Source organism: Hippopotamus amphibius, chromosome 8, assembly GCF_030028045.1.
Source record: "Hippopotamus amphibius kiboko isolate mHipAmp2 chromosome 8, mHipAmp2.hap2, whole genome shotgun sequence".
Lineage (NCBI taxonomy): Eukaryota > Metazoa > Chordata > Mammalia > Artiodactyla > Hippopotamidae > Hippopotamus > Hippopotamus amphibius.
In genome coordinates, this window is record NC_080193.1 from 47,034,107 (window position 1) to 47,061,420 (window position 27,314).

At 43.5% G+C, this 27,314-nt stretch overlaps 1 protein-coding gene across 2 annotated transcripts; it reads right to left on the reverse strand.

Annotated features, from left to right (window-relative positions):
• Nucleotides 1-10,234: 10,234 nt before the first annotated feature.
• DDX18 (DEAD-box helicase 18) lies at nucleotides 10,235-26,951 on the reverse strand. 2 transcript variants are annotated; one of them, XM_057746374.1, is made up of 14 exons: nucleotides 26,806-26,951; nucleotides 24,810-25,277; nucleotides 22,211-22,351; nucleotides 20,567-20,702; nucleotides 20,100-20,200; nucleotides 19,780-19,979; nucleotides 19,577-19,691; nucleotides 16,507-16,646; nucleotides 15,597-15,758; nucleotides 15,129-15,281; nucleotides 14,314-14,427; nucleotides 13,343-13,399; nucleotides 12,879-13,056; nucleotides 10,235-11,850 (listed from the first exon to the last, which is right to left on the reverse strand). In XM_057746374.1, exons 1-14 carry the CDS (start codon nucleotides 26,888-26,890, stop codon nucleotides 11,708-11,710), a joined length of 2,193 nt encoding a protein of 730 aa, XP_057602357.1. In that variant the 5' UTR covers nucleotides 26,891-26,951; the 3' UTR covers nucleotides 10,235-11,707. The 2 variants fall into 2 exon arrangements, with proteins under 2 accessions (XP_057602357.1, XP_057602356.1); XM_057746373.1 differs by having other exon boundaries at nucleotides 24,810-25,280.
• Nucleotides 26,952-27,314: the final 363 nt, after the last annotated feature.

Below are 27,314 nucleotides of genomic sequence, written 5' to 3' on the forward strand. Positions count from 1 at the left end.
ACATGTCACAAATGATGTAATGTTAGATGAAGAAAACCCTAAAGAATCCACCAAAAAAAACTGTTAGAGCTAATAAACAAATCCATCAAAGTTTCAGGCTTTGATGGATCAACAGGCAAAAATGAATTATATTTCCATTCACAAGCAAGGAGTAATCCAAAAAGGAAATTTTAAAAATTTCATTTACAATATCATTAAAAAGAAAAAAAATACTACTTAGAAATAAAATCAACCAAAGAGGTTCAAGACTTGTAAATTAAATCTACAAAATATTGCTGAAAGAAATTTTAAAAGACTTCAATAAACAGAAAGACCACTTATGTACATGCACTGGAAGACAATATTATTAAGACAGAAATACTCCCCAGCATGACCTACAAATTCAATGTAATTCCTATCAAAATCATTATGGCCTTCTTGCAGAATAAAAAACCTGATCCTAAAATTTATACAGAATTTCAACGGACCCCAAATAGCCCAAACAATTTTGTAAAAGAAGAATAGAATTGTAGGACTCAAAATTCCCAAGTTCAAAGGTTACTATAAAGTCACAATAATCAAAATAGTGTGATACTGGCATAAGGACAGACACGAAAGGCCTCTGGAATAGAGTGTCCAAAAGTAACCCCTTATACATATGGCCAGTTGACTTTTGACACTGATGCCAAGACCAGTCAATGGGGGAAAGAACATCGTCTTCAAAAAATGGTGCTGGAACAAATAGATGCCCACATGTAAAAGAATGTTGTTAGACCCTTACCTCTCACTACATACAAAAATTAACTGAAATAGATCAAAGACCAAAATGTAAGAGCTATAACTATAAAATTTTTAGAAGACAACATGGAGGAAAGTCTTCAAGACAACATTAGTTAACAGAGAAATGAAAATCAAAACCACAATGAGGCGCTTCCCTGGTGGTGCAGTGGTTAAGAATCCACCTGCCAATGCAGGGGACATGGGTTTGAGCCCTGGTCCGGGAAGATCCCACATGCCGCAGAGCAACTAAGCCTGTGGGCCACAACTACTGAGCCTGTGCTCTGGAGCCCGCTAGCCACAACTATTGAGCCCACGTGCTGCAACTACTGAGGCCCGTGCGCCTAGAGCCCGTGCTCCGCAACAAGAGAAGCCACTGCACTGAGAAGCCCGTGCACCGCAACAAAGAGTAGCCCCTGCTCTCCGCAATTAGAGAAAGCCCGCACAGCAAAGACGACCCAATGCAGCCAATAAATAAATAAATAAATTTATTAAAAAAAAAACCACAATGAGATATCATTTCACACTTACTAGGATGGCTAGAATCAACGGTCGGGCAATAACCAGTGTTGAGGATGTGGAGAAATTAGAACCTTTGGACACTGCTGTTAAAAATGTAAATGGTGCAGACACTTTGGAAGACAGCCTGGCAGTTCCTCAAAGAAGGTAAACCTGAATTACCGCTCGGCCCAGCAATTCTACTCCTAGGTACATTTCCAAGCAAAATGAAAATATGCGTCCACACAAAAACTTGTACACACATGTTCACGGCAGCGTTGTTTATAACACCCAAATACAGAAACAATCCAAACTTGCATCAGTGGACACATGGACACATAAAATATTGTATATTCATACAATGGATTATTATTTGGCCACAAAAAGGGATTCAGTTCACATGATAACATGGATAAATCTTGCAAACATGTTAAGTGAAAGAAGCCAGGCACAAAAGGCCTCATATTGCATGATTCCATTTATATGAAAGATACAGAAAAGGCATATATATAAGAACAGAAAGTAGATTAGTGGTTGCCAGGGGCTGGGGCCAGGGGGAAATGGGGAGACTGCGAATGGGTACAGGCTTTCTTTCTGAAGTAGTGAACATGTTCTAAAATTGATTGTGGTGAAGGTTGCACAACTCCTTGAATATGTGAAAAATGCTTCCAATGGGTGAATTGTATGGTACATGAACTATATAATATATACTGTATTTCAACAGAGCTACCAAAAAAGAGTTCAAAGGGACTAGACTCCTCCAGCCCTTCCAGTCTTGCCCTTACCCGCGAGAGAGTGGGAAAACCTCTAGGTTCAGCTGCTGGTCTCAGATTGGCCCCTGTTGGTTATTTTAGGGCTTCTCCTGTTCTTAGGTCCCTCGGCTGCTGCATTATTTCCCACTGTTTCCTCCTGCACTTTGCCAATAACCAGCAGGTCTGTGGCTGTTTGCTGCTTTGTCCCACCCACCTGTGCTGTGGGATTCAATGGGATACTCTGTAACCTACTCTTTGTTGTAATCATTGTCTGTGGCTTTTTTGTTTTGCTTTCTGGTTGCTCTATTTTTATGTGGGGATTCAAAAAAATCCAAAAATTATTCTGGACGCCGACCACCATCTTCCCAGGATTCCTGTAGGAGAGCTTTGTCAAGTACCACTTTTGGATATGAATTTCAGAGATTCCCCATTTCCTCCCCAACCAGTTAACATTTGTCTTTTGTCATTTGAGCTTCGTGGCTGGGTGACTCGGAGATGAGGAGGTGGGGATTTTGAGGGTGATCTATAGCTGCCCATGCTGTGCTTTATATTAGCTGGGGGCTGCACCTTTGTGATCAATCACTAGGGAATCCGTCCAGCTCCTTGTTTTAACAGCCTTGCAGCTCTGCAGAGCGGCTGGACTTCCCCAGGTTGGTATTCATGTTTTCTTTTGCGCTTCTTTAATAGTGCAATTCAGCCCACCTATTGCTCAGAAAATATTGCTATGGTAACCTACTCCGGCATGTAAAGCAGTTACTTAGAGTTGAGGGAAATGAAGGTGGACTAAAAAACTGAGTGCTCCAACCATTCTGCCACCGTTTATTTCCCAAAGGCACTTGAAAGACTTAAGGCAAACAGACATGTAGGTACCGAATACACTGCTGCACTCCTTCCATCACAGATGAGGCAGGGTTCAATCCAGCTGGGATTCACAGAGGACACTTCTTTAATTTCTTGCCACACTGGGGTTTGCAGAAGAGTCTGTATGTGACTGCCAGATGTCTAATTTGGGGTCCAAAGATAGCTTGTTTTAAAGCATCTTCAATTCCTGTGGAGTTCTATTAAGATTTAAACTCCAGTTTCCATAGCTTGTGAACCCTGTTCCATGGTGAAACGCAGAAGTCCAGTTTTTAACAGAGTCTCTCTTCTGATTGGTTGCCAAGAATCCCAGGGAATGTGACACGTACAAATAAGTCTTTCAACTGGAAATGGGGGAAAGGTGCTATGTTAGTTTCCTATGGCTGCTGTAACAAATTGCTATACACTTGGTGGTGTAAAACAGAACAAATTTATTGTATTACAATAATCAGAAGTCCAAAGTGGGCCTCCCAAAACTAAAATCAAAGTGTCAGCAGAGCCTTTTGGAGGCTCCAGGGGGAGCTGTTTCCTTGCTTTTTCAGCTTCTAGCATCTGCCTGCATTCCTTGACTCACAGCCCTTCCTCCATCTTCCAAGCTGGCTGGGTAGTATCTTCAAATCTCTCCCTGACTCTCTGATCTCTGCTTCTGTTGTCATATCACCTTCTCTGACGCTGACCCTCTTGCCTTCCTCTTTTAAGGACCCCTGTGATCACAGTGGGCCCATCTGGGTAATCCAGGATAACTTCCCATCTCAAGATCATCATTTTGTCACATAAGGAGATATATATACATGGTTTCTGGGGATTAGGATGTGAACCTCATTGGGGGGCATTATTCTGGCTGTCACAGATCCCAACATATCCTAGGTACCCCTGTCCTAGCCAGAACCTGGTCTTTTCACCTGGGTTCCTATGAAACTGAAAACCCTCCAGGCTCTGCTGCCAGGGGAGCTAGAATGTCACTTTACACCTCAAAGCCAAGGATGCCCAGGGATGCTCTTAGGAAGCAAACACTGTTTAGGTATATTTAGAGTGGGGAAGAGATCCAGCAGGAAAGCGTCCTATTTAAATCAATTAACCCACCTGCCAGCCTTCTCTGAGGCTTCGCTTCATAGACTACCCTCACTTTCTCTTTTCCATCTTCAATTTCTCTCTCCTTTGCCCAAAGATATGCTTAAGCCTCTACTATCCTAAAAAAGCAAACAGCACTGCCTTCCTAGGACACTACAGCAGCCCTTGACCTAGACAAGGTGGCAGTTCAAGAACCCTTTTATTTAACAGGAAATCAGTGCTCGTTACACAGGACATCCTGTAGCTGCTGTACAGGACTCTTCACTGCCCTCTGTCTTTGTGTCCACCTACACACGCTTCCTAGCCTTCTCCAAATACAGAGCCCTGGCTCACCTGCTATTCTCCACCACACACCTCACTCCTCACCATCCTCTCATGCAGTGCAGCCAGGCATTTCCACCTTTTTCTCTTGACACAAGAGGTTCCCACTGCCTGAAATATACTCCAGTCCTAGTTCTTCTTCTTTACCCAAGAGATGTCTCCCAGCCCCTCCTGTCTCTGGTCAATGCTCACGTCGTCCATGAATCTCCAGGCAGTGTTAGTGGCCCATCCTCAGGGCTCCCTCGAGACTCTGTTCATGATGGAGTTACTTCTGCGTGTCTCCCCCACCGTGGGCCACAAGAGGTGAGCACACCTCTGCTGCCACAGCTTCTAGCACAGGACCTCATACAAAGTAATTACAGTTCCCATGGGTGATGGAATGGCTCCAACTGTCCTGCTCCAAGTTCTCTTCTGACTTCTGGTCCTCCATGCCTCTTCCCCTGGAGATCCTGCTGAATTCTCAACATTGACTTCTTCCCCATAAATCAGCACCTCTTCCTGATTTCTTTTCTGTTCAATCCCTATTTATTAAGCTCTTACTCTGTGTGCTAGAACCAAGGGGTACAAAGATAAATAAGATCCAGCCATGCCCTACAGGAGGGTCTAGATCAGGGCTTCCCATTCTTGACGCTGCTGACATTCGGGACTGGATAATTCTCTGCTGGAGGGGCCTGTCCTGTGCACTGTAGGATGTTTAGCAGCATTTCTGGCTACGTGCTGGCAGCATCCTCCTCACAGTTGTGACAACCAAAAATGTCTGTAGACATTGTGAAATGTCCCCTGTGAGACAAAATTGACCTCCATTGAGAACCACTGGTCTAGATGCAGGAGACATCAAGAAACAGAAAGAGAAAAATTTCCATATGAGGTAGATGTAAACACAAAGTGCAAAAATGATCTGTAAGAAAATTGAATTGGAGACTTGGAAAATAGTTGCATGTACGCCGATGAACTGGCCAAGAAGCTAAAGCTTTGCTACGTGAAATAATTAAAAGGCAACACAAGAAAGCATGTTCGTAATGGGAAACGAGGGGGTTAAAACTTGTTCAGTCCTCCCTGTCACAGAAGCTGCTTTGCATTGGTTGACATTTCATTCTTACAACAATCCTGTCAGACAGGGATTGTTTTCCTTTAGTTAGAGGAGGAAAGTGAGCTAACGACTTAAGGTTACATGCTCAAGGCAACAGTCGGCTTCTTTGCATTTGCTAATGGCAGCCACGTTCCTCTCTACCGCCTCATCTTTGTGGTCAGCACACTGTCTTCTTCGAGCCACCCCAGTGTCACCCCTGCACACATCAGTGTCATATCTGAGGACTGCTGCATCACAGTGTCTCACATCTGTTCTTTCCCTCTCTAATTCCTGGCTTTCCCCACCTCCAGTTTCACCCTGGTCCTCTCCACTCTAAACATTAGCCGGCATGAATCCTCATGCACCGGCTTTCTCTCCATTGCAAACCAAATTCAAGTCCAAGCTTCACGGCTTGGCTTTCTAGCCTCCTTTTTCTGAGTTCCACCCAGGTTCCCAGCCCAGACTCTCATTGCCTCCTAAAGCGTAAGTCCTGCAGTACTAATAGCAGCTAATATTTCTAAAGTGCTTATATTGGTTCATAGAATCCTTACAGCAGCCCAGTGAGGTGGACAGTGCTGTTCTGATTTTACAAATGACCCTAAGTTGCTTCCTCTTTGCCTTTGCTCATGCATTCACGTTGCCTGGAGACCTGGTTTCTCCCTTCCTCCATCCCCTTTGCTCCAAGTAAAGCCTCCTTCAAGACTCAACTCTGACGTCACACCTTCCCAAAGCTGCTCTCCATCATTTAACTCTTGGAGATTGTTATTTTCTCTGTATAGTACATTCTCCCTCTATCTCATATCCCACTCACAGTAAGCTTCTAGAATGGCCTTGGAGTCACCCCTACACTCCTGGTGTTCTACCTTTAGTAGATGCTCAAACACACGTTATCTGAACAAAGTTGAGACCACTGCTCATGTGGTTTCTGGCCTTTAAAATTCTTCCTCTATCACAGCTGCCCGGGTAGCCTTACTGATGGGAACATCAGGGTACGAGCCACGCCTCCTGCGCCCTCGGCCAGCACCGCCGCCCGCACTGTCAGGGCTCAGGGTCCCAGGCTCGCCGCCGCTGTGTCCTGTCTGCATCTGAGGACACCGGCACCTGCCCGGAGCGGGATGGAGCCTGGCGAGCCGGCCCCCCTGCTCCCCACTACTCGCCCCCCACTTTTCCTCCAGCCTGGGGGTGGCGGTGGGAAGGAGCCCCCGATCACCCTCCTCTGCCTACAAAACGAAGAGCAATAAGCCCCCAGATCCTGCGCACAGGGGCCGTGGGAGCGCAGCTCCCCCGCCGCAGACGCCCGTGGCTCCCGTTCGGCTAACGGCGCCCCCTGCTGGCGGAAAGCGGAATCACAGAAACTGTACTTCCCCCTTCCCGAGATGTATTGGCCTAAGGCATTTGAAACCATGACGTTTTGATGGTGGGGAGAGGGTGAGAGAAAGCAGGCAAATCAGAGAAAACATTGTTTTCTTTTGTTTCTGACTTCCCCGATCCCTTCCCTGATATAGCATCAATAGCTGTCATTTCTAAGAGCTGACCTGGCTCTATTCTGCGCTAAAGGTTTCACGTGCTCTCTTGCATTTCATCCTGCGGATGCCGCTCCTTCCTCCCTTTCTGTAGATGAGGAAGCTGAGGCACAGAGAGGGAAGTCAGTGTTGAAAGCCTTACGGTCAGTGGTGGCGTTGGGATTCACACAGGTTGTGACTCCAGAAGCTACAGGCCTGGAAGTTTCGTCAAGGGCAGCCCGGTCCATTCCCAGAGCCCATGGTCCCCACGAGGCTCTGAGAGATGCAAAGACCCCTACGTTTTCCTGCCCCCCAGACCTCCAGATCCAAGATGCTTCATGATCTGTCCCTGGAGGTGGTGAACTTTCCACTTGTTCTTGCTGTGAGGCATCCTTGCCCTACATGTTTCAAGTCCTGGCTTGCTCCAAATCAGGCATTTTCCCTGTGCAGGAGGCAGGAGGCAGGAGGCTTCACAAGGAGAGCACGAATGGTGGGAAACAACCTGGACATTCTGCCCTGCCCCCACCCCCCCACAGAGGGAGAGAAACCAAATCTGAGAGTTACTGAGTGTTAGAGGGGCCTTTAGAGGTTATTTCTTTAGGTTCTTAGTTATATGCATCAAAGAGCCACTCCGAATGTTTTAAATTGAAAGGAATTAATTGAAATGACAGTGGATGGCTGGAGACCCCAGTTTGGAGAACAGGCAGCAATAGGGGCAGGTGGATAATGGGCAGGACCACGGCCAAAGTCGCATCCCACAGTCAATCTGGCGTTGTCCTGCTGCTGCCTGGATGCCACAGCTGGAGCCACCTCTGCTCCCAACGCAGCTGTCTCTGGAAGATGGGTGAGGAATCTGCCACTTCCTTCTGCTCCTTTTTGAGTACCTGATTCAGCATCTGGGGCAGATACCTTCTGGTTAAGCCTAGGTCACAGTCCTCGCGACTATAGGGGAGGCTTTTCTGCTTTCCAATGGGAAGTGATCCTGACCACCCACCAGGACTTACAAGGCACAGTCTCTGAACACAGGAAGGTTAGATGCTGGGCAGCCCCTGAAACCAAAAATGTCCACTACAGTGGTCATATTGCTAAAAAATTTTGCTTCCTCTCCCCCCCCCCCCCCCCCTTTAAATTACAGATGAAGATGCTGAATCCTAGACGGGAGAATGGCTTTCTTCTCAATGACATCTCCTGTGCTAACCCCAACCAACTGGATCCCAATTGAATGGAGCACTGTTGGGGGATCTCGAAGCTTTGGCTGGCTGGGGGAGGCATGGGGGCCAAGGTTGTTATGCTGTCCTGCACTGCACTTTCCCACATAAGGCATTCAAACAAAGGCACAGCTGTTCTTGCCGGAAAGCCGGAGTCTCGGGTATGTCCTCTGGCCACCCTGCTTTGTGGATGACTAAAGACACTAACACCATTTCCTGTGCTGGGCAATGTTACTTTGCAAGAGAAGAACCTTACAAGCTTTAGCAAGAGCCTGTGTGTGTTTGTATTCTAGACTGGATGTTCCCACACCTGGCTGTGCTGAGAATCATCCAAATTCCTCTGCCGAGTTGAAGGCCTGTATGACAGTCTCCTGGGCATGGGGCAAGAAAAATCTTTAAAAAACCTCAGGGTTTCTTGTGTGGCACATTTCTTGTGTGGTATTTGGGAACCCACTTCTCAAAACAGAAGCCTATCTTCCATAGGTAGACAAGGTTCCAAGAGCTTTTTTAAAATTTTTAAATTAAAAAAAAAATCTTATTATCTATTTTATACATATTAGCATATTTACGGCAACCCTAATCTCCCAATTCATCTCACTCTACCCGCCCCCCCCCGCCCCCTGCTTTCCCCCCTTGGTGTCCATACGTTTGTCCTCTACATCTGTGTCTCTATTTCTGCTTTGCAAACCGGTTCATCTGTATGGTTTCCAACAGCTGTTTATCAGCTGAAGTCCACCAGGACCCAAGGATGCATACTTTCCAGGCTTAGAAATAGCTGGGACATTTCTCTATATATCTGCATCTGTCACATAACTTGGAAAACAGTATTACAATTGCTTATGACACCTCTACCTTCTCTAGACCTACCAGGCTCCTAAGAAGAGCTCAGTCACGTGCATCTGTGTTCTCTGAAGTTCCTGGCACCTAGCAGGCCCTTAATTCACAAAAACTCAGAGCTATACAGTCATTGTTCCCTCCAACTCCCAGCACAAATCAGAGTAACCTTGAAAACTGCATGAATCGACTTGACAGTTGCCGTAGGAAGGTACTGCAGGATTGGAGCACTTTCTCAAACCTGGGTCTGATCTTCAGAATTTCAGGGAACCTGGAATGTCAGAAATCCTTGGCCTGTTCCCCAAAAGGCCCTAGCTGGCTCTGACTTTTCGATGAGTCCCTGTTCCTGATGCTATCGGGCAGCACACCTTTTGCGGAAGATTTATGAACTGAGAGCTGACAGATACAGAGTGCCTCATACCAGGCACCATCCTAGCACCTTACACGTTAGTGCATTCAATTCTTACCACCTTACAAAGTAGGTTTTATTACTTTCTTTGTTCTACTCATTTAACAGGCCCAGAAAAGAGGCAGAGGTGGATTTGAATCCAGGCATTCCGGTTCCAGAGCACTCATTTTTTTTTTTTTTTTTGGCACACAGGCTTAGTCGCTCCGCGGCATGTGGGATCTTCCTGGAGCTGGGATCGAACCCATGACCTCTGCATTGGCAGGCAGATTCTTAACCACTGCGCCACCTAGGAAGCCCCAGAGCACTCATTTTTAACCACTCTGTATTTCTGAATAAACAAGATCCTTTTTTTGATATCTCAAATTCCACTTCAACCTGGGCAGCTAATACCAAAATAAACTTAGAAATAGCAATGACTTAACATCACCTGCAACCAGGAGGACCCAAAGTTTTCCACTTGCAGGTAGCCATCTGCTTCTCTTCCAGCCCACCCCACCTGGCCTTCCTAGCTGAAGCCACTTAATCCCACTTGTGAAATTAGTGGCCCCATATATGCCACCAGCAGCTGTGCTCTTAGCACAGGAACCTAAGGAGGCCCTCTCTTTGTGCAAATAAGCCTTGAAGATGGTGCTGCCCTGACCTTGCATCTGGTTCTAGTGACTGGCTTCTTCACGTGAATCCTGGCCAGCTTGGTCAGGAGCGGCTGTCTGGATACCCCTAGGCTGGACCAGCCTGCCTGCAGAATCTCACACAGGACGCCCAGCAAGTCCTGAAGCGAACTGTTATTACAGTGAGAACAATCTTTCCACCTCCCATTTATATACTTTTCTCACAAATGGCAAGACGAACAGGCACTACACACTGAGACACGGACAGCCTGTGTGGGACATGCAGGTATCTAGAATTCAAATCCAGGCCGACCAAGCCAGGCTGGAAGTACAATAATAAACGAGATACAAAGTTGACATAAGTATTTACTGACACAGGAAAATAACATTATGAAACAAGATGGTTACAAATAGTGGCTAGAGGATGACAATTCACTTTTGATAAAAAAAATTAAAAAGTATGTATACAAAACACTAGAAGGTTATGTATCAAAGTATCAACAGTATTTACTTCAGTGATTAAATATTCTCTTTTTGTGTGTTTTTTGAAACATCATTATTTCTGAAACAAAAAAGAATAGTTACGGTAAAGAGAAAAGTTATAAGATGCCAGGAGTCCAGCAATCAAGGTCTGAATCCCAGGACATGTCCAGCTAGGGGAACGGTGCTCGAGCCCAGATGTAGAATGGTATCATTCTTTTCTTTTCCTACTGCAGTGCTGTTTACCAGACTGTTTCTTCTACATTTGATACTTATAGTTAATAGGAATTTATGAATATTAACTAGCACAACAGCAAAACGATGCTAGCAACTTTGGTTTTAAATTACTACAAAATGTAATAACCATTCTGCAGTTACAAAACACACTATAAATAAAACATAAAACACACCAGAAACCAAATGTTCCTACAACAAAAAACCCCATCTGACTATAAACCACTGACTTCGCTGCTTATTCTGATGTGTGTTCATTTTCAATTTTCACCAAAAATCTACTTTTTTGTTTCATGGATCTGGAAGAGACAATTTTTTCTCAAAAAGATGCTTTGCCTTCTAAGTCCTCTGAAGAGTTGGAAGGGCTCACCATATCCAAACCACTACAGACAAACCAGTTTGACTGAGGAGTGTCACCATTCTTTGTGCCTTTAAAAAAGTCTGCCAAGTTACCGAACAGCAGAGTATTACACCTGTAAATGAGGCTCTAGAACTCTCATATCTGCCCCCACCCCTCCCCTCCCCTCAATGTCAGAACTGCTAGGGCCACTTCATTCAAAAACCAGTGCCACCTCTAACAGAAGGTGCTTCTTAGGTATTTCCCAAAGTTCTCTGCGCTTTTACACGGCAGCGTTTCCAGAAGGGGTCAAAAAACTATTGTTAAGGTCCAAAAAACAACCAACACCAAAAACGTAAACTGAGACCATTTTTTTGCACCCCACCCCCACCAGCTGTCCAGTGTGCGAGGTCACCTGCCCTTTCTGGCAGGCTGACATGGCAACACAAGCCACCCACATCTTCAGACACCAGGAGGAAAGATACCAAGAGAATTACACTAAAACAATCACAAATTTAGGAAAAAAAAAGATTTAAACTTAAAAACACTTCATCATCACAAAGACTAAGAAGATCCTTTGCTTTGCCCTTGGGCAATCAAGAAATAGTGAACTGTTTTATATGCCCAAAGAGACGCGCTGGGAATCTTAGTGCTCAGTGCTGGCCACCCAAGTCAATCCATACTCGTTAGGTGAGTCCAAAGACTAAAGCAACAAAAATTCCTTTGTTAGAGCAAGAAAAAAAAATCCATTTCAGCACAAAGGCGTGTCTTCAGTGAGAGAACTGCCTGCCGTCAGATGGTTTCTTGCTTATGTATTTGAAGATCTTGGACTTCTCAACTTTCTTGGCTTTCTGGTAGCCGAATCCACCTCCGCCACCTCTCTTTTTAAGTTTGCCGTCATTGCTGTTCACATCTAAAGGGGGACGTTAAGGAAATCAAGCAACACAAAGACAGAAAACTCCAGCCTACCAGCTACAGGAGAACCAGCCAACTGTACACGAGCGGCCCCCACCACCCCTCCCCCAGCCAGGAAAACCTGTGAACATTCCAGGCAATCACGAGTGGCCACATGACTGTGGACTAAAACTAGCAGGATTTTTAAGCCCAGTGTAATACCTGTATTAATTACTTTTCCACACAATGAAGCTGAAGTTAAGAGGTAAATCAGCAAGGAACGCATTAAAAAATACTCTGTGTCAGAACCAATGACTTTCACCTCTGTTGGGAGCTGATTCCAAGGTGCTTAACCGAGCAAGGACTTGCTCTTCCTGTCACACGGGGACTTAACATGTGTTCACGACAGCAGACACTCACTTGAGGCCCACAATGGGGACGGCCACCCAAAATGTGGTCCCCTAGTCTGCGGGAGTTACTACCAGTGTTAACAAGCAGGCTGTTTCTTCTGTTGAAAATGTGTAATAAAGCACATATCACATATCATAACAGAAGCAACTGGACGTGTTCCCTTGGCCTTTTATCTTGAGTAGCACTTAAGTTATTTTCTTTCACTGGTCTTGCAATTTCCTTGCATGAAATGCTTCAATGACTCGGAGAGGATGAAAACTCTCTGAGAGGTTCCATCTTGTCTTCAGCTTCTACAAGGCGCTCCTCCGTGTACGCTGTTTAGCAAAGCCACACAATCGCCGAGCCCTGCCCCTCTGAGCTTCTCCCCAGAACGTACAACCCCCGACTACTCTGTCTGCCACTCAATTCTGTTTTTTTAAAGCCATGAACTGTCTCGCTTCTGTGGTCTCCACCCTGACAATTAAGCCCTGCCTACCCCATGCAAGCATGACAAGACGTCAGTGACCAGGATAAAGGCCTGGGGCTGCAGGCTTCAGCCAGGGGAGACACCAACCTGAGTGCTAAGCCTCAAGCCCCGTGCTCAAGCTTTTGTCCCTTAGTTCCTGGCCGGATTCATAACCACAAAGAAAAGGATACTCAAATCAACAAAAGGAGGCACCTTGAAACCAAATGACAGAGCGACCTGAGGCAAGTTTAAGTTATTAACATTAAAGATCTGTTTCAGAGAATGGGAATCATATGCGCGAATGTATGACTTATATGCTTCCTGGGCTGACTTATGAAGGAAGTAGTTCTTTTCAATCAGTTTTTCAAGCTGAAAAAGAAAGAAATATTGCTTTTAATAAAATAAAAAAGCACATTTCATACAAAACATTTGTCCCAATACACTTGCTCCAAGCTTTGTAATATCTGCAAAATCAGGCTGCAGTAAGAATAACGACAAAAGTCTTTTAAGAGCCGGACTGACACAAGGCTAGCGAGCGCTGGAATGTGGTCATCACACCACAGGACACTGAAACGGTCATTCAGTCCAAACTGCTCACTTTACGGAAAGGGAGACTTGGAGGACGATGACCATCGATGAGACACTGTCAACATACCTGAGACTGAATGTCGGAAATTTTGGACCAGGAAAACTCAAATTCACTTAATGGAACCTGGAAAACAAAAGCATGCAGATTAGTCAACCAGGACAGCTCTGATGCAGCTCATCAGGCACTGGAGAGACGGACGGGGCACAGGCTTGTGAAATTCCCACGGGCCAGACCCCTCCTCCCTTTCATCTCCCAAGGCCAATGGGAAAGGCTTACCTTCCCTCTGCTAACTGCGCATGAAACGTGCTAGGAACCCTCTTGAAAGAAAAGGTGAGAAACTGGACGGGGGCAATGAATCACCAAAGCCCTTTTCTCTAAATAAAGATCTCTATGGATGCAATGTGATGAAGCAGCTTGAAGCTTCCAGTTGAAAGAACCACTAGCCCTTCTCTCCAATACCACAATGCCCTGTGACTGGGGTTTATGACACCAGGTCACAATGACTGCAAACTCCTACAGGAAGGATATTTCTTACCAGTCATCATTTATAAGCGCTAACTGCCAGGGAGGGACTGAGTCAACAAATAAGGGCCCAAAGGAGGAAGAGGTTGGAGGGAATAGGTTCCCTGTGGCTTCAGGCAAAGTAAAGACACCAGGGTGAAGACACGTGGAGAAGGCTGCAGGAGGGCAGCAGGAACAGAGATGACCGGTGTGAGGCAGCCCACTCGCAAGGAGTGGAGAAGGTTTCCAACAGGGCTGCGGGGGACAAGAGGGGAGACTGGGGACAGGGGTGCACCCTGCGTCATACAGAGCTCAAAGATGGCGTGCATGGATAGTTTTCTGCTCCCATTTCCTGGGGGAGACCCACATAAATCTCCTCTGCTGGACTGCTCTACCAACTGTCCTAACAGCACGGCAATGACTTGGGACTCCTCAGACACACCTGGACATGGTGCTTAAGGCCATGTGCATGGCAAACGATTCCCCTCAAGAGGAATCTGTCCCCAGCTTAAGGCTTTCCAAGTGAAGGTCTTTACCTTGGATTGCTTCAAGTAGCGAAGGAAACCCAATTCTTCAGGGCGCAAAATGAGCAAGGCATGCCCTCTTCCATTTAGGCCTCTGGCTGTTCTACCCACGCGATGAATATATTCCTTTGGTGGAGAGAGAAAACCTGAGGTAACACACTGGTTTCCATGGCAACCTGTGGCGATCGGCACTTCCAGATGTGCACAGTAGTGGACGGAGGCGTGCCAGCACATCAGTGTGAGATGGTCCCCAGCCCCACCTGGCGGTGCCACACAGCCCATCACCACGCTCCTTAAAGCTAGTCCCCCATTCCTTCTGCAGGCATCTCCCCACAGAGGTAACACAGCCATGAGTGAGGCCAAGGAAAGCTGGACAGGACAGTCATATTAATTCTATGATCGAATCAAATGACTATTAAGCATGCTTCAACTTCAAAGGGCCTTGGGAAACATATTTAAATGCTGGCTGATAATTTATATAATCTATTGTTTGTTAAAAATACCTAATAAAACTTACTTTACTACATATACTAAAGAAAAGTATCTATCTCCATAAGCAAATTTTATTTCCTTCTGATATCTACTGCTCTTAACAGATCCTTCCAAGTATGTAACACTCCTAACTTAAGTCCCACTGATGCCTCTCAAATCTCCTTGCACACACCCTCTGGGCCCTGCAAAAGCCCTAAACACTAACAGCATCCGAGAAATACAGCAGAGTCACTGTGCACTAAAAGGATATTCTGAATAACACTGAATAAGGGATATCCTGTGGAAGGTGATATTTCTCAGGGAACCTGAGGAGAAACCCCAAGGATGCAGCTTACCTTGGGGTCATCTGGAGGGTCATACTGAACAATCCAGTCCACTTCAGGAATATCCAGCCCTCTGGCTGCCACATCTGTACACAACAAGATCCCTGAATCTGCATTGCAGAACTGGAAAAACGTGGTCGTACGCTTATTCTGTTTCTGCCTTCCCTAGAATCAAGACAAAACATTCCTTGGAGCAGAAACCTTGAGGCTGTTTGCGGGAGGTCTCGATGTAGAATCCCCAAACTATGGAACTGTTACCCTGCTTTATTTCAAGTTCACTGCCTGACCTGTTTCCCCAGGAGATGGCGCCTGTTCCTCCTTTCTGCTCCCTGGCCCTCCACCCCCAGCAAAGCTCCCTCCACACAGGACTCACCACCCACTATTCCCCAAACTACTTAGAACTACGTCTGGAGGAGACACACAGTCTGTATAACTTGATAAGTGTAGCCTGTTTTTAAGAAACTCATTATAATCACTTACATGAATGGCCAAGACAGGCAAATCGATGTAGTTCAGCAACTCATAGTGGTACTTCACGGACTTACAGGATGAAAAGAAGACCATTAGTTTCTTTTTCCGGTTCTTCTTAAGGAATGTAAAGAGTAGGAGGAATCTTTTTTCGGAAGGACAGATGACATATCCCTAGAAGAGGTTCAACAGACACAAAATAATCAAGTGGACATATTCAGCTTCATGAACCAATATAATTTGATGGCAAACACAGATTAGCACAGCATGTACAATCTTATGCCTCACCTACAGCAAAATCAATGCCTTCGTTATAACAACGCATTCCTAAAATAAGACTAATTTTAACTCTTTTGATTCCTTTTATTGGAATAATCATTAGATACTAAATACCTTCCATCTTTCTGAGACTACTGGTCATTAAGTTCATGTAATCATATTATACCAATATGTCGGTTAACTGGAACCCTCAAAGTATAGCAATGATTCATTTTTAGAAGGTCCTTAATAGAAAGATCTCAAATAACCACAGCTTAAGAGAACTGTCCTAAAGATGATGATAATACTGGCTGAATATATTTTTAAAAACTAAACAACCAATGAAAGGTTTTGAAGCTAAATTGTTACCGGAAACATTTTATTCATCAAAAGACTCAATCTTACAGTTCTACTTTTAATTAACCTTATATGGATCTTTGTCACCTCACTTCCACAGTCAGGTGCTTGAAACCAGCCTCTCCACCTTCTAACTCACCTCACATCTTAGTGCAAGAGATTATTAAACAACAAAATGTTTTTTACTCATCTAAAATTGGTGGTGATATATTAAGTTCATTAAACTATTTGCTTTCTAGATGATCCTCCAAACACTTGAAAGGAAATACCAAAGATCCTTAAAATTGAAAGTATTAACAAGAAGTACCTGCTCAAGACCATCCACGGTTGCGTTAGCTTTATCATCGTCAACACCAACATACAAGGGCTCCTTTTTCAGAGAAATCCTTGCCAGGTCTTCGACTTTTCGAGTTTGTGTGGCAGAAAAGAGCATGGTCTGTCTGCGTGCTGAAACACACCCATTTAAAAATAACCCCAATCTTTCAGGGAATCTTTAGAACTGCTTCACAACTAAAAATGCTCTAAGTAGAGATATCAGACATGCGAGACAACGGTATCACTATAAATAGTAAGAAAGGAACATTATGGACAATTTAATGTCTATAAATTTGACAACCAAGATGCAATGGACAATTTCCTTGAAGAAGAAACTGCTAAAACTCACTCAAGAAGAAATAGAAAACCTGAATAGCCTCATATCTATGAGGGTGAGTCAAAAATTATCTGTGCTCCAGTTATATTAAAACTTTTGTTGGCTGCACTGTCTTATCAGCACCTTCCGTTCAAGGCCGCTATCTCCCCAGTCACTGCTGTGCAGGTGTGAACATGTTACATCAGTTCATCTGTAACTGCGGTGTGAGCAAAAATGGATGCCCCACTACTTGTGATTTGTACGAAAGAAGAGCAGCGTGCAGTGATTTCGTTTTTTGAGGTCTGAGGGTGTACCTGGTGTCATCATTTATCACAGACTTTGTATGCAATATAGAGAAAGTGTTTTTGTCTCTAAGAAGTGTGTACGAGTGGACAGAGATGCTTATTGAAGGGCTGAAGCCTAAACTTTGGATTAAATGCAGAGGACTGCTATCCAAGGGCATTGTAATCTTGCATGACAACGTACGTCTGCACACTTCTGCCCACACTATCAACACTCTGCAAAAACTTCATTTTGAGGTGTTAAAGCTTTGTCCCTATAGTCCTGATCTTGCTCCATCGGACTTTCACCTGTTTGGTCCCCTGAAAGCAGCCCTAAGAGGATGAAGACTCACTTCTGATGAAGAAGTGAAGACAGTGGTGCACTCGTGGCTCACAGCTCAGCCTAACACATTTTTTAATGAGGGAATACAAAAGCTTGTTGACAGATGGACAAAGTGTATTGAAAAGCAAGGAGATTATGTTGAAAAATGATGTATTTGTCTTCTCTAAAAGTTAATTAAATTCCACAGCCAGAGTGCGGATAATTTTTGACTCACCCTCGTATTAAAGAAATTGTAGTTAAAATCTTCATGTAAAGACTCCAGCCCCAATGGCCTCTGCTGGTGAATTCTATCAAACATTTAAGGAGGAAATATTATCAATAGTTCATAAGCTGTCCAGGATACTTAAGAGAGCTTACTTCCCAACTCATATCTTTTACAAAGTTTTAGCAAAGTGAATCCAGAAATATATATAAAGGATAATGCGTCAAGACCAAGTGGGGTTTATCCTAGGCATGTAGAGTTGATTTAATAGTTGAAAATTAACCAATATAATTTATCATATTAACAGACTAATGAAAAAATACCTGATCATTTCAATAGACACAGAAAAAGCATCTGTCAGAATTTAATATTTATTTGTGATTTAAGAAAAATCTTAGCAAACTAGGACCAAAAGGGATCATCCTCAGTCTGATATAGGGCATCCAGATATAGAGCACCTACAGCTAACATTATACTTAATGGTGAAAGACTGAATGCTTTCCCACCTAAGATCAGGAGTGAGACAAGGATGTCTTCTTCTGCCAGTTCTATTTAAGATTACACTGGAGGTTTTGGCCAGTGCAACCTGGCAAGAAAACAAGTGAAAAATTTTAATCTCATAAAGGATATGAAAAAATGTGTACACTGAAAACTCTGAAACACTGCTGAGAGAAATTAGGGATCTAATAAATGAAGATCTACCTCATTCATGTGCTGAATGACTCAACATTGACTTCCACCAACAATCAATATTCAGTACAATCCCAAGATCCAAGATTGACAAACTGATTCTAGCATTCATACAGAAATGCAAAGGACAAGAACAGCCAAAACAATTTTGAAAATGAATAGCTGGAGGGTTAACACCACCTAATTTCAAGACTTAACAACTGGAACTTCCATAACACTGCTGATGGGGATGTAAACTGGTACAAGTTAAACATACACCAGCCACTCCATTCCTAGGTAATCACCCAACAGAAAAGGAGATACATGCCCACCAAGAGTTGTAGATGGATGTTCATAGCAATTTTATTTATAATAGACCAGACTGTTAATACATTCGTCCATCAACAGTTAAATGGACACACAAGTCATGGCACATTTATCCACCACAACACCACTGAGGAATAAAGCAAAGAACTACTGATGTGTGTGATGGCACAGACGAATCACGGAAGAATCTGCTGAGCACAAGAAACCACACGAAAAGAGAGTTTTACTGTATGATTCCATTCATATGAATCCCTGGAAAGTGCAAACTGATCTACAGCAACAGAAAGCAGATCAACAGTCGCCTGTGAGAGAGATGTGTGCGCAGCTGTTGGAAGTAGGGGAGGGCTGTTGCTACTGAGGGTGAGAGGGAGGGATTACAAAGGCACACAAAGAAAGTTTTGAGGGTTATAGACATGTTCACTGTACTGACTGAAGTGATGGTTTCAAGGGATAAACAGGATAAAGCATCAAATCATACATTTAAAATCTGTACAGGTTATTATGTTAATTACACCTCAATGAAGCATTAAAAAACAAGTCGTATAATGCACTGAACTACAGTGTTATTATAGATATAAGCAGTTTATAATGACTGAAGTACTTTAACCAAGGTATGTACAATTCAAACCTAACACAGAAGGCAACATACCTGGAGGATGTGAGATGGGGTGGCGGGGACAGATGGGAATGAGACATACGTTAAGACTGTTTAACTTGCACTGTAACCTCTCAAATGGCAAAACCACTGTATTAAGTTACTAGTAGGACTGATGCTTATATTGCAAACTACCTCTAAGGTTGATTGGCACAACTGTTTCACTTGGCTAAATTAAAATTCTGACATTAATAGTTTTCATATAGGAAAAACTCTCATCTACTTCCAATAGCTACTCAGCAAACGACATGCAGATGCTACCTACTTACTTGGCAGAAGTTTAATAATTTGCTTTAATTCCTCTTCAAACCCAACATCCAAGATACGATCAGCCTCATCAATAACCAGACACTGTAGGTTTTTATACATAAACCCTGGGGTATTCTGACAAAAGACAAAGAAAAGCTGTTAGCTGTAGAGTTTATGTTTCACACAGACAAAATATGGGGGCCACAAGATATTGTTCTCTTACCTGCATATGGTCAAGGAGACGGCCTGGTGTGGCCACAATGATGTTGATCCCATTGGCAAGCTTCTGTGCTTCAGCAGATCTGTTACTGCCACCCATTATTAGCCCGTATGTGTGAACATGGTGTGTCATCAGCTCCTTAAGGACACCAAAAGTCTGCATGGCCAGTTCCCTAGTAGGTGAGAGAATAAGGACTCCTGTTCCTAAAAAGCAAAACAGGATATATGGTGAAGGTCAAACTGCAGTTATCACCAGGAGTCCACCAACAGCTACAACAGACTTCCACTGAGATACTGGCAGAAACAACGGGATCACAGGCTTACCATTCCTGGGCATGAACTTTAACTTAACAATGAGTTCAACTGCAGGGATGAGAAATGCCAGGGTTTTGCCACTGCCTGTTTTTGCAGCTGCCAGAAGATCCCTAAAAAATAAAAAGGAAGAGGAAAGAGACATTTAGTCTACTCATTCAGCAAGTATTTACTGAACACCTACCATGTACCATCACACGTTTTAGGCACCGAGGCTAGATCATAACAAGAAAAAAGTCCCCACCTCCTCTATCACTGAAATCAATCGTGGGTGAAATATTTCACTCAGAAATAAGAACTGCGCTCAAAATAGAAATAAACAATTTTTTCCAATCAGTAAATAACCTAAAGCCTTTAATGAAGGCTGGATATGTTACTCAACTCAGTGCAAGATCAACAGAACATACTGGTATTTTCTTTCCAAACTACTAGCACTAGAAATAGAGATACTGATGCCCAAACCTCAATGTTAATCATACCTGCCTTCCAGAAGTGGTCTGATACTTTTATGTTGAATTTCAGTCATGTTTGTAAAGCCCATTTCTTTTATTGCCTTCAGAGTGTTCTCATTGACAAGATTAGTCAGAGAATCAAATGAAGTATCCTCAAAAGCTCCTAAATAGAAGACAGTTTATTATTAGCAAACTTATCTTTTCTTAACAGTTAACATTGCTAGTTTCTTAAATCAGTTTTGCTGATTGAAAACATTAGTGGGTTGCTGTCAGCTTAGAGGAGCTTCTTCCAATAAGAAAAGACTAAACTCCAATCATTTCTACATAACATCAAGAGAACACCTTATATTTTGGAAGTTTCTCCACTGCTAATGGCTGTGTAATGTAAAGTCCAGAGCCTATACTGTAACAAAATAACAACAGATGGAGAGGTGGCACAATCAAGGGACTTACATAAAATGAAAATGCCAAGGTGGCGGGGGGGTGGGGGTGAGTTCAGAGAGAAACGAAATGTTTAAGAAATCTGAAATAAAAAGTGAAAACATTCAGGATAATAAAAACTGAGTATGAAGTCAATCAAAATAGTAACTCTCACTCTAAAAAGACAACTGAGAAGGGTCAGATATAGCCACAGATGGTTAGACTGTACCCCTGTATCAAGTGCGCAGTGATTCTTCAGCAGATGAAGGCGCAAGGATCACCTGGGGAGCTCCCTGCCCCACATGCCCTGGCTATCACCCACGTATTGACAACTTTGGCACCATTGACATTTTGGGAGGGATAATTCTTTGTTGTGAGAGGCTGTCCTATGCATTATAAGATGCAGCATCTCTGACCTCTACCTACTGAATGCCTGTAGGCTGCCCCCAATTCTGATAACCAAACATGTTGGTGGCCAACCCTCATGGTTTGCCTGGGATAGAGGAGTTTTAAGGGATGCAGGACTTCGAATGGGAAAACTGGGATGAGCTGGTCACCCTACCTGGGAGGTAAAATTACCATCTGAGAACCACTGCCACAACCTTTGCAGTCCTGATTATGCAAGGGTGGGTGCTGGGCCTCAATTACTTTACCAAAAAAAACCCCCAAAGCAAACAACTCAAGTAACTGTTAGAAATTTCTGGTTAGAAGCAACTGATTCTAGTCCAAACTCTTTTTTTTTTTTTTTTAATTTTTATTGGCTGCATTGGGTCTTCGTTGCTTCGTGTGGGCCTTCTCTAGTTGCAGCAACAAATTCTTGACTTTAGAGATAAAGAAACAGAGGCCAAAGGAGGTGACCCTGGCACAAGCCCCTCAATAATGTTAATTTCATCCTTCTCTCTTAGTAATGGAGAAAGTATTAAACCTCTGGGCTCCAGACTTCCAGGTCAACGACTTTCCTACTACAACACAGAATGAGCTGTAGAAAGTGACAAACCAAAGGAACAGAGGACCCCAAGAGCTATTTGTGCACACGTCAAAATATTTAGTGTCAGGAATAAAAGGAAAAACAGAAAAACAACAACTAAGGCACACAACGTGGAAGAGAAAAAGCAGTAGTTAGATATAAAATGATTTCTTGTCAATACTTATTTTTAATTTAAATGCCGCAACTGAACCTTTAAATCCCATAATCCAGGGAGGCATGACGTTTTAGAGAAGGTCTACCTGGCCTGACAAACGTTCTGTTACCTGTCAGTCCCAGGGGCAGGCTGGGCACCTCGCTGTCATCGTCCTCAGCGTCTGGCTTCTCCACACTGTTCTCTGTTTCTTCAGGAGCCTGGGCACCATCTTCAGAGTCTCCTTTGTCTTCAGTTTTTGCTCTTTTGGAATCTTTGGTTTAAAGGACAACACCCCCCCAAATTTTTTTCTTAAAATAAGAATACCAAATGAAACCACAAAAATAAAAGATGTGTGATGCAAAAAGGCATATTTTCAAAAGCTTAACACATCTTCAGTTTTAATTTGCTAAGAATCCCTTTTTTTCCTAATTAAAAAATCTGGCTATATTAAAAAACCCAGCGGGACATGCACATTTGCTAACAAATCTTTATTTTTTAGGCTTCTTAATATATATATATATTTTATTGAAGTATAGCTGATTTACAATATTGTGCTGGTTTCGGGTATACAGCAAAGTGATTGTTATACATACATATATACGTATATATTGATATTTTTTTAAAAAAATCTTGTTCTTATATTTTATATATGGTAGCGTGCATCTGTTAATTCCATACTCTCAATTTATCCACCCCCCCCTTCCCCTTTGGTAACCATAAGACTGTTTTCTATGTCTGTGAGTCTGTTTGTGTCTTGTAAGTTCATTTCTACTATTTTTCAGATTCCACATATAAGTGATATCATATAACATTTCTTTCTCTGACTTACTACTTTATATATTATACCATCTTAAGTGAGCAAGAAATTTTTTATAAGCCAAACTAAACAACTTAAGTATACTAATCACACCCAGTTTTATAACCTTCACTGGGGGGAAAAAAAGAGCAAGTGATTCGTTTTTTTAAAAAACTCATAACAAGCACTGCTTTTTCCTCCTAAGCCATTAAACACAAATTTTCTATAAAAGCTAATTTTGTTTTAAAGGGGAACAGAGACACAAAAGGCTCTTCATGTTACTAGAGACAATCTACTTAGCTGGGCGATAGGAACTGGGCTGTGTTCCTTGAATATAAGTGGTGAGAGGAAGAGAGGGAAAGCCTCCTGGCTTTTCATTTCTACATTTATAACTTTCATAACATAGTCCCCTAAACTACCTTTCCAGTCTTACCGCCCATCATGCTCTTAAATGTTCCACTCTGGGCCAAATGGGTTAACTACCACGCTGGGCTTTTATAAATTTATAGCAGTTAGTGATGCTAGTTAGAAGAGAACTGACCTAAACCAGAACTCGGGACTCTTTGTAGCCCAGGACTGGCCTGTCCCTTGGACTTTACTATCACCCTTCTGAGAAATGGTCAACCCTGAAGGACCCACACGTTCAAAGGCCATGGACATTATCAGCTGGTCTTCAAGCCTTATTACTTTTGTTTTCCTTGAAACAGTTCTTAAAGGTTACCAATAGGATTTAAATTTCCAGCCCTGTGATTCAATGCTTGAGAGTAGAAATAACATCACTTCCTTAAGGCATACTCAGAACAAGAATCCTAAAGGCAATAATAATTTTAGAATAGGATTATAATCACTTTAAGTCAGTACTGTAATGTCTAATCCTCATGCCTTCCTCTATCTTGTTTCACTTTTTGTTTAAACAATGTCTCATAACTTACAAATGTATTATAGTCTGTAAGTAGTAAAAAGACAGAAATGCATGTTTGGAAAATTCAAAAGCATCTTTCTAAATGAAACTTTTATTTCAGACAAAAGATGAGTAGGCTATGCTAACACAGGTGTTGGCAAACTTCTTCTATACAGGGCCAGACTGTAAACATTTTAGGCTTTGCACACCACATGGTCTCTGTCACCACAAATGCCAAGTAAACAAATGGGCATTGCAGTGTTCCAATTAAGCTTTATTTGCAAAAATAGGCAGAAGGCTGAGTAGTTTGCCGACACCTGTTCTATCCTCCCTTGAAATCTCTGCTTGCCCACATTTCAATTAAAATGCCTATTCTTTCACCTAAGCTTATTCAATCCAGTATCTTCCAAAAGGAAATAGCCTCCACCCTCCACCCTATCCTGGCTATTCTACTCACTTGGAAATTAATGTTCCATTTACTCAGAAGTTTCCTAACTGCTATTTTATACACTTTGCATATCCAAATTATTACTATGTTGCCTTTCAAAGGTAGGAATTTATTGTATGACAAAGGAAAGGGGCAAAAAAGAGGTAACTGAAAAGAATCACTAATGCAAAGTCCTTGACACATGAAGACCCAAGAAGGTAGATTTACTACCAGCCCAGATTTTTCTTTAGTGTCAGTAATTCCACAATTCTCTTTGGAAATAGGTAAACCTAAAATATTTTCTGTAAGATTTTATGGAAAAACCGGAACGAACTTTTTGGCCAACCCAATACTATGTCATAGTACACTGTTTATCGTAAAAAGCTCAGCTGGTTAACTGTCAAAGAGCAGTATTTTGAGAAAAGTAAAACTGCACTCCCCCCACCGCTCCACAATGTTTCCTTTAGCTACCAGGCTAGTTTCTCGTGTGCCAGTAAGTACAGGGGAGTCTTGCATGTCACGTGGACATAATAATAAGAGAAGAAAGGCAGACTGATAACCTGAAAATCTGAATGGCTTAAGTTAAAAGAAAATAAAGTGCATACCTGGCCCAGCATCATTCACTACTTTTCTCTTCTTCTTCTTCTTCTTCTTTTTTGATTCTGCATTGGGAGACTGCGTTGCTGCTTCCCCACTGGTCAATATGGTAGATTTTTTGGAGGACTTTTTAGCTTTTACATTTTCCACTCTTTCTTTAGATACATCTCCATTTTGAGCTTCTGACAACTTAGCATTCACAGACTCTTTCATGGATTTTTTAACTTTTATATTTTCCACTGTTTCTTTAGGGATGTCTCCTTTTTTGGCTTCTGACAAGCTGGCATTCATAGACTGTTTTAGGGATTTTTTAACTTTTCCACTTCCCAGTGTTTCTTTAGATATATCTCCATTCTGGGCTTCTGACAAGCCCACATTCACAGACTGTTTTAGGGACTTTTTAACTATTCTACCTCCCACTGTTTCTTCAGACACATCTCCATTCTGGGTTTCTGAAAGACTCACAGCTGAGGCCACTGCTAAAAAACAGAACACACGGTGTCAAAGGAGAGGTTTGCTTAGAAACACTGGAATCCCAAATGACAAATGTGGTGGCTTCCAGGACTGAAATGATTTAGCTTTGAATTCCCTGTCATGTATATTAGACAACTTCCAATTTTACAGTATTCTACTGCAAGACAAGTCAATTAAAAAAAAGAAAAAAAAAGGGAAAGCTGCATTGATTTTTTAACTTCAAAAAAATCCACACCTCTGTCTGTAAAGAATTAAAAGTCTGGAACACGAAAACTTCAATGAGGTTAAATATTTAAACAGATGGGGCCAGACAACGGTACTTACAAAATATAAATTCTAATATTAGATATTTGATAAATACACTTTCCCAGATGTCAGTGAACTGAAAATTCTGTAGATGAAACATAACCACTTATTTGTCTCTATATTTATTGTATATAAATGCCTACGAATGCCTTTACAAAAGTTTCTCTGTTTACACACAGAAAAAAACACCATTTTTTGTTACCTTTAAGAAGTAGTTAGCAATGCTTTGTTATTCGAAAGGAAATGGAAATACAATGGAACTTCAAAAACATTCCTAAAACCCACACAACTCTTCTTTCCTCCAGTTCTTTCAGTCAACTAATCCCTGTAGAAAACCAACCAGTCAGTGTAAGGCATTATGCCTCCAACATTTGCCCTAAGGGGCTTACGTCTTATGCAGGACCTAAAAAGGTTAACTTCGGGTTGTCTGACTCACTGTCAGGAAGTTAGGACGGCAAATGAGGTAGCTAAAGAAAAGTGACACTCAGGTAAAATGCTTTTCATGTGAGTCTTTAAGCATGCAAATACGTAGAAGCTCTTAAGAAATTTACAACCTAAAGTCGGGGTGACAGGAAGACAGGGCACGGGAGTACGCACATGCGTATGACATGTGCAGAACACGCTTTGGGAGCTGAAAATGAAGTTCTTCAAGAGTCGAGATAGACTGAAGGTGGGTAGGGGAAGGCAAGGCTATCAGGAATGCTCTGTGAAGAGTGACACCTAGCCGTTCTGAAAGCAATAATATGGACATGAAAGAGATGTGAAAGGAAGAGGCGTGGAGATGAGAAAGCCCCACGTGTCCGATTGGAGATGGGGGCTGGGGATGAGGTGGGCCCTACAGGTGGTGAGGGAGTCAGAAAAGGAGGGTGGAAGCGGGGCAGGCAGGTTTAGCTGGAAGCACCGCTCGAAACGAACTCATGAGGCTTCCTGCCGGAGCTCTGTAAGCGGAGACTGCGGCTCAGAAACCGCAGGTCTGGGGTCACGCGGAGAGTCGGCACCCGCGCGCGGCCCGCCTGGAGGCTGTCCCGGGCTGCCTGTCCACGCTCCGCAAGCTCGCGTGCTCTGGGGGAAGCTGCCAGCGCTCCCTCGGGGCCGCAGAGCCTCCCCACCAGCGCCGATCAGCGCCGCTCAGCCCTGCAGCCCCAGCAGGCGCCGCAGCGCGCCACGGCCCACGTGCGGGCTCCCTCCGCAACCCGGGACGCCGCAAAGCTCAGCGCGTCTCACCCTGGAGCTTTAGGTTCCGCTGCCGCAATTTGAGGTTCCGCTTCTCGATCTTCTTGCGTAAAAGTTTCATCGGTAAATGAGACATGCTGTCGGTGAAGCGCCTTCACCGCGGCGCCACAGCCCGGCTTCCCTGCTCTGCCGGGTGACGTCACTTCCTCCTGGGCCACACGTGCTCTGGTCAGCCAGCCGGAAATACGTCACAGGAGCGCGCGCGGTAGGCGGAGCGGATATGGGTCCGGGGCGAAAATGCTTCCGGGCTCGTGACCATCGTACCCTTGGAGAACGGTTTCTCTGCAGCGCCCTCTAGGGAAGCGGAGGCCGAGCCGTGCACTGTGTTCACATTGTGCTCAAGTCAACGGAGCCCTGGGGCCATTTGCTAGCTTGAGCTTTCTTCGGCAAGGGCGGGGAGTGAAGAATCAAGGCAGAGCAGAGGGCCTTAGGGAGACTCCGTTATTATGTTCCTACCCTCTTTAGGTCCTGGACGATTTAAATTGAGTAGTACCTGAATT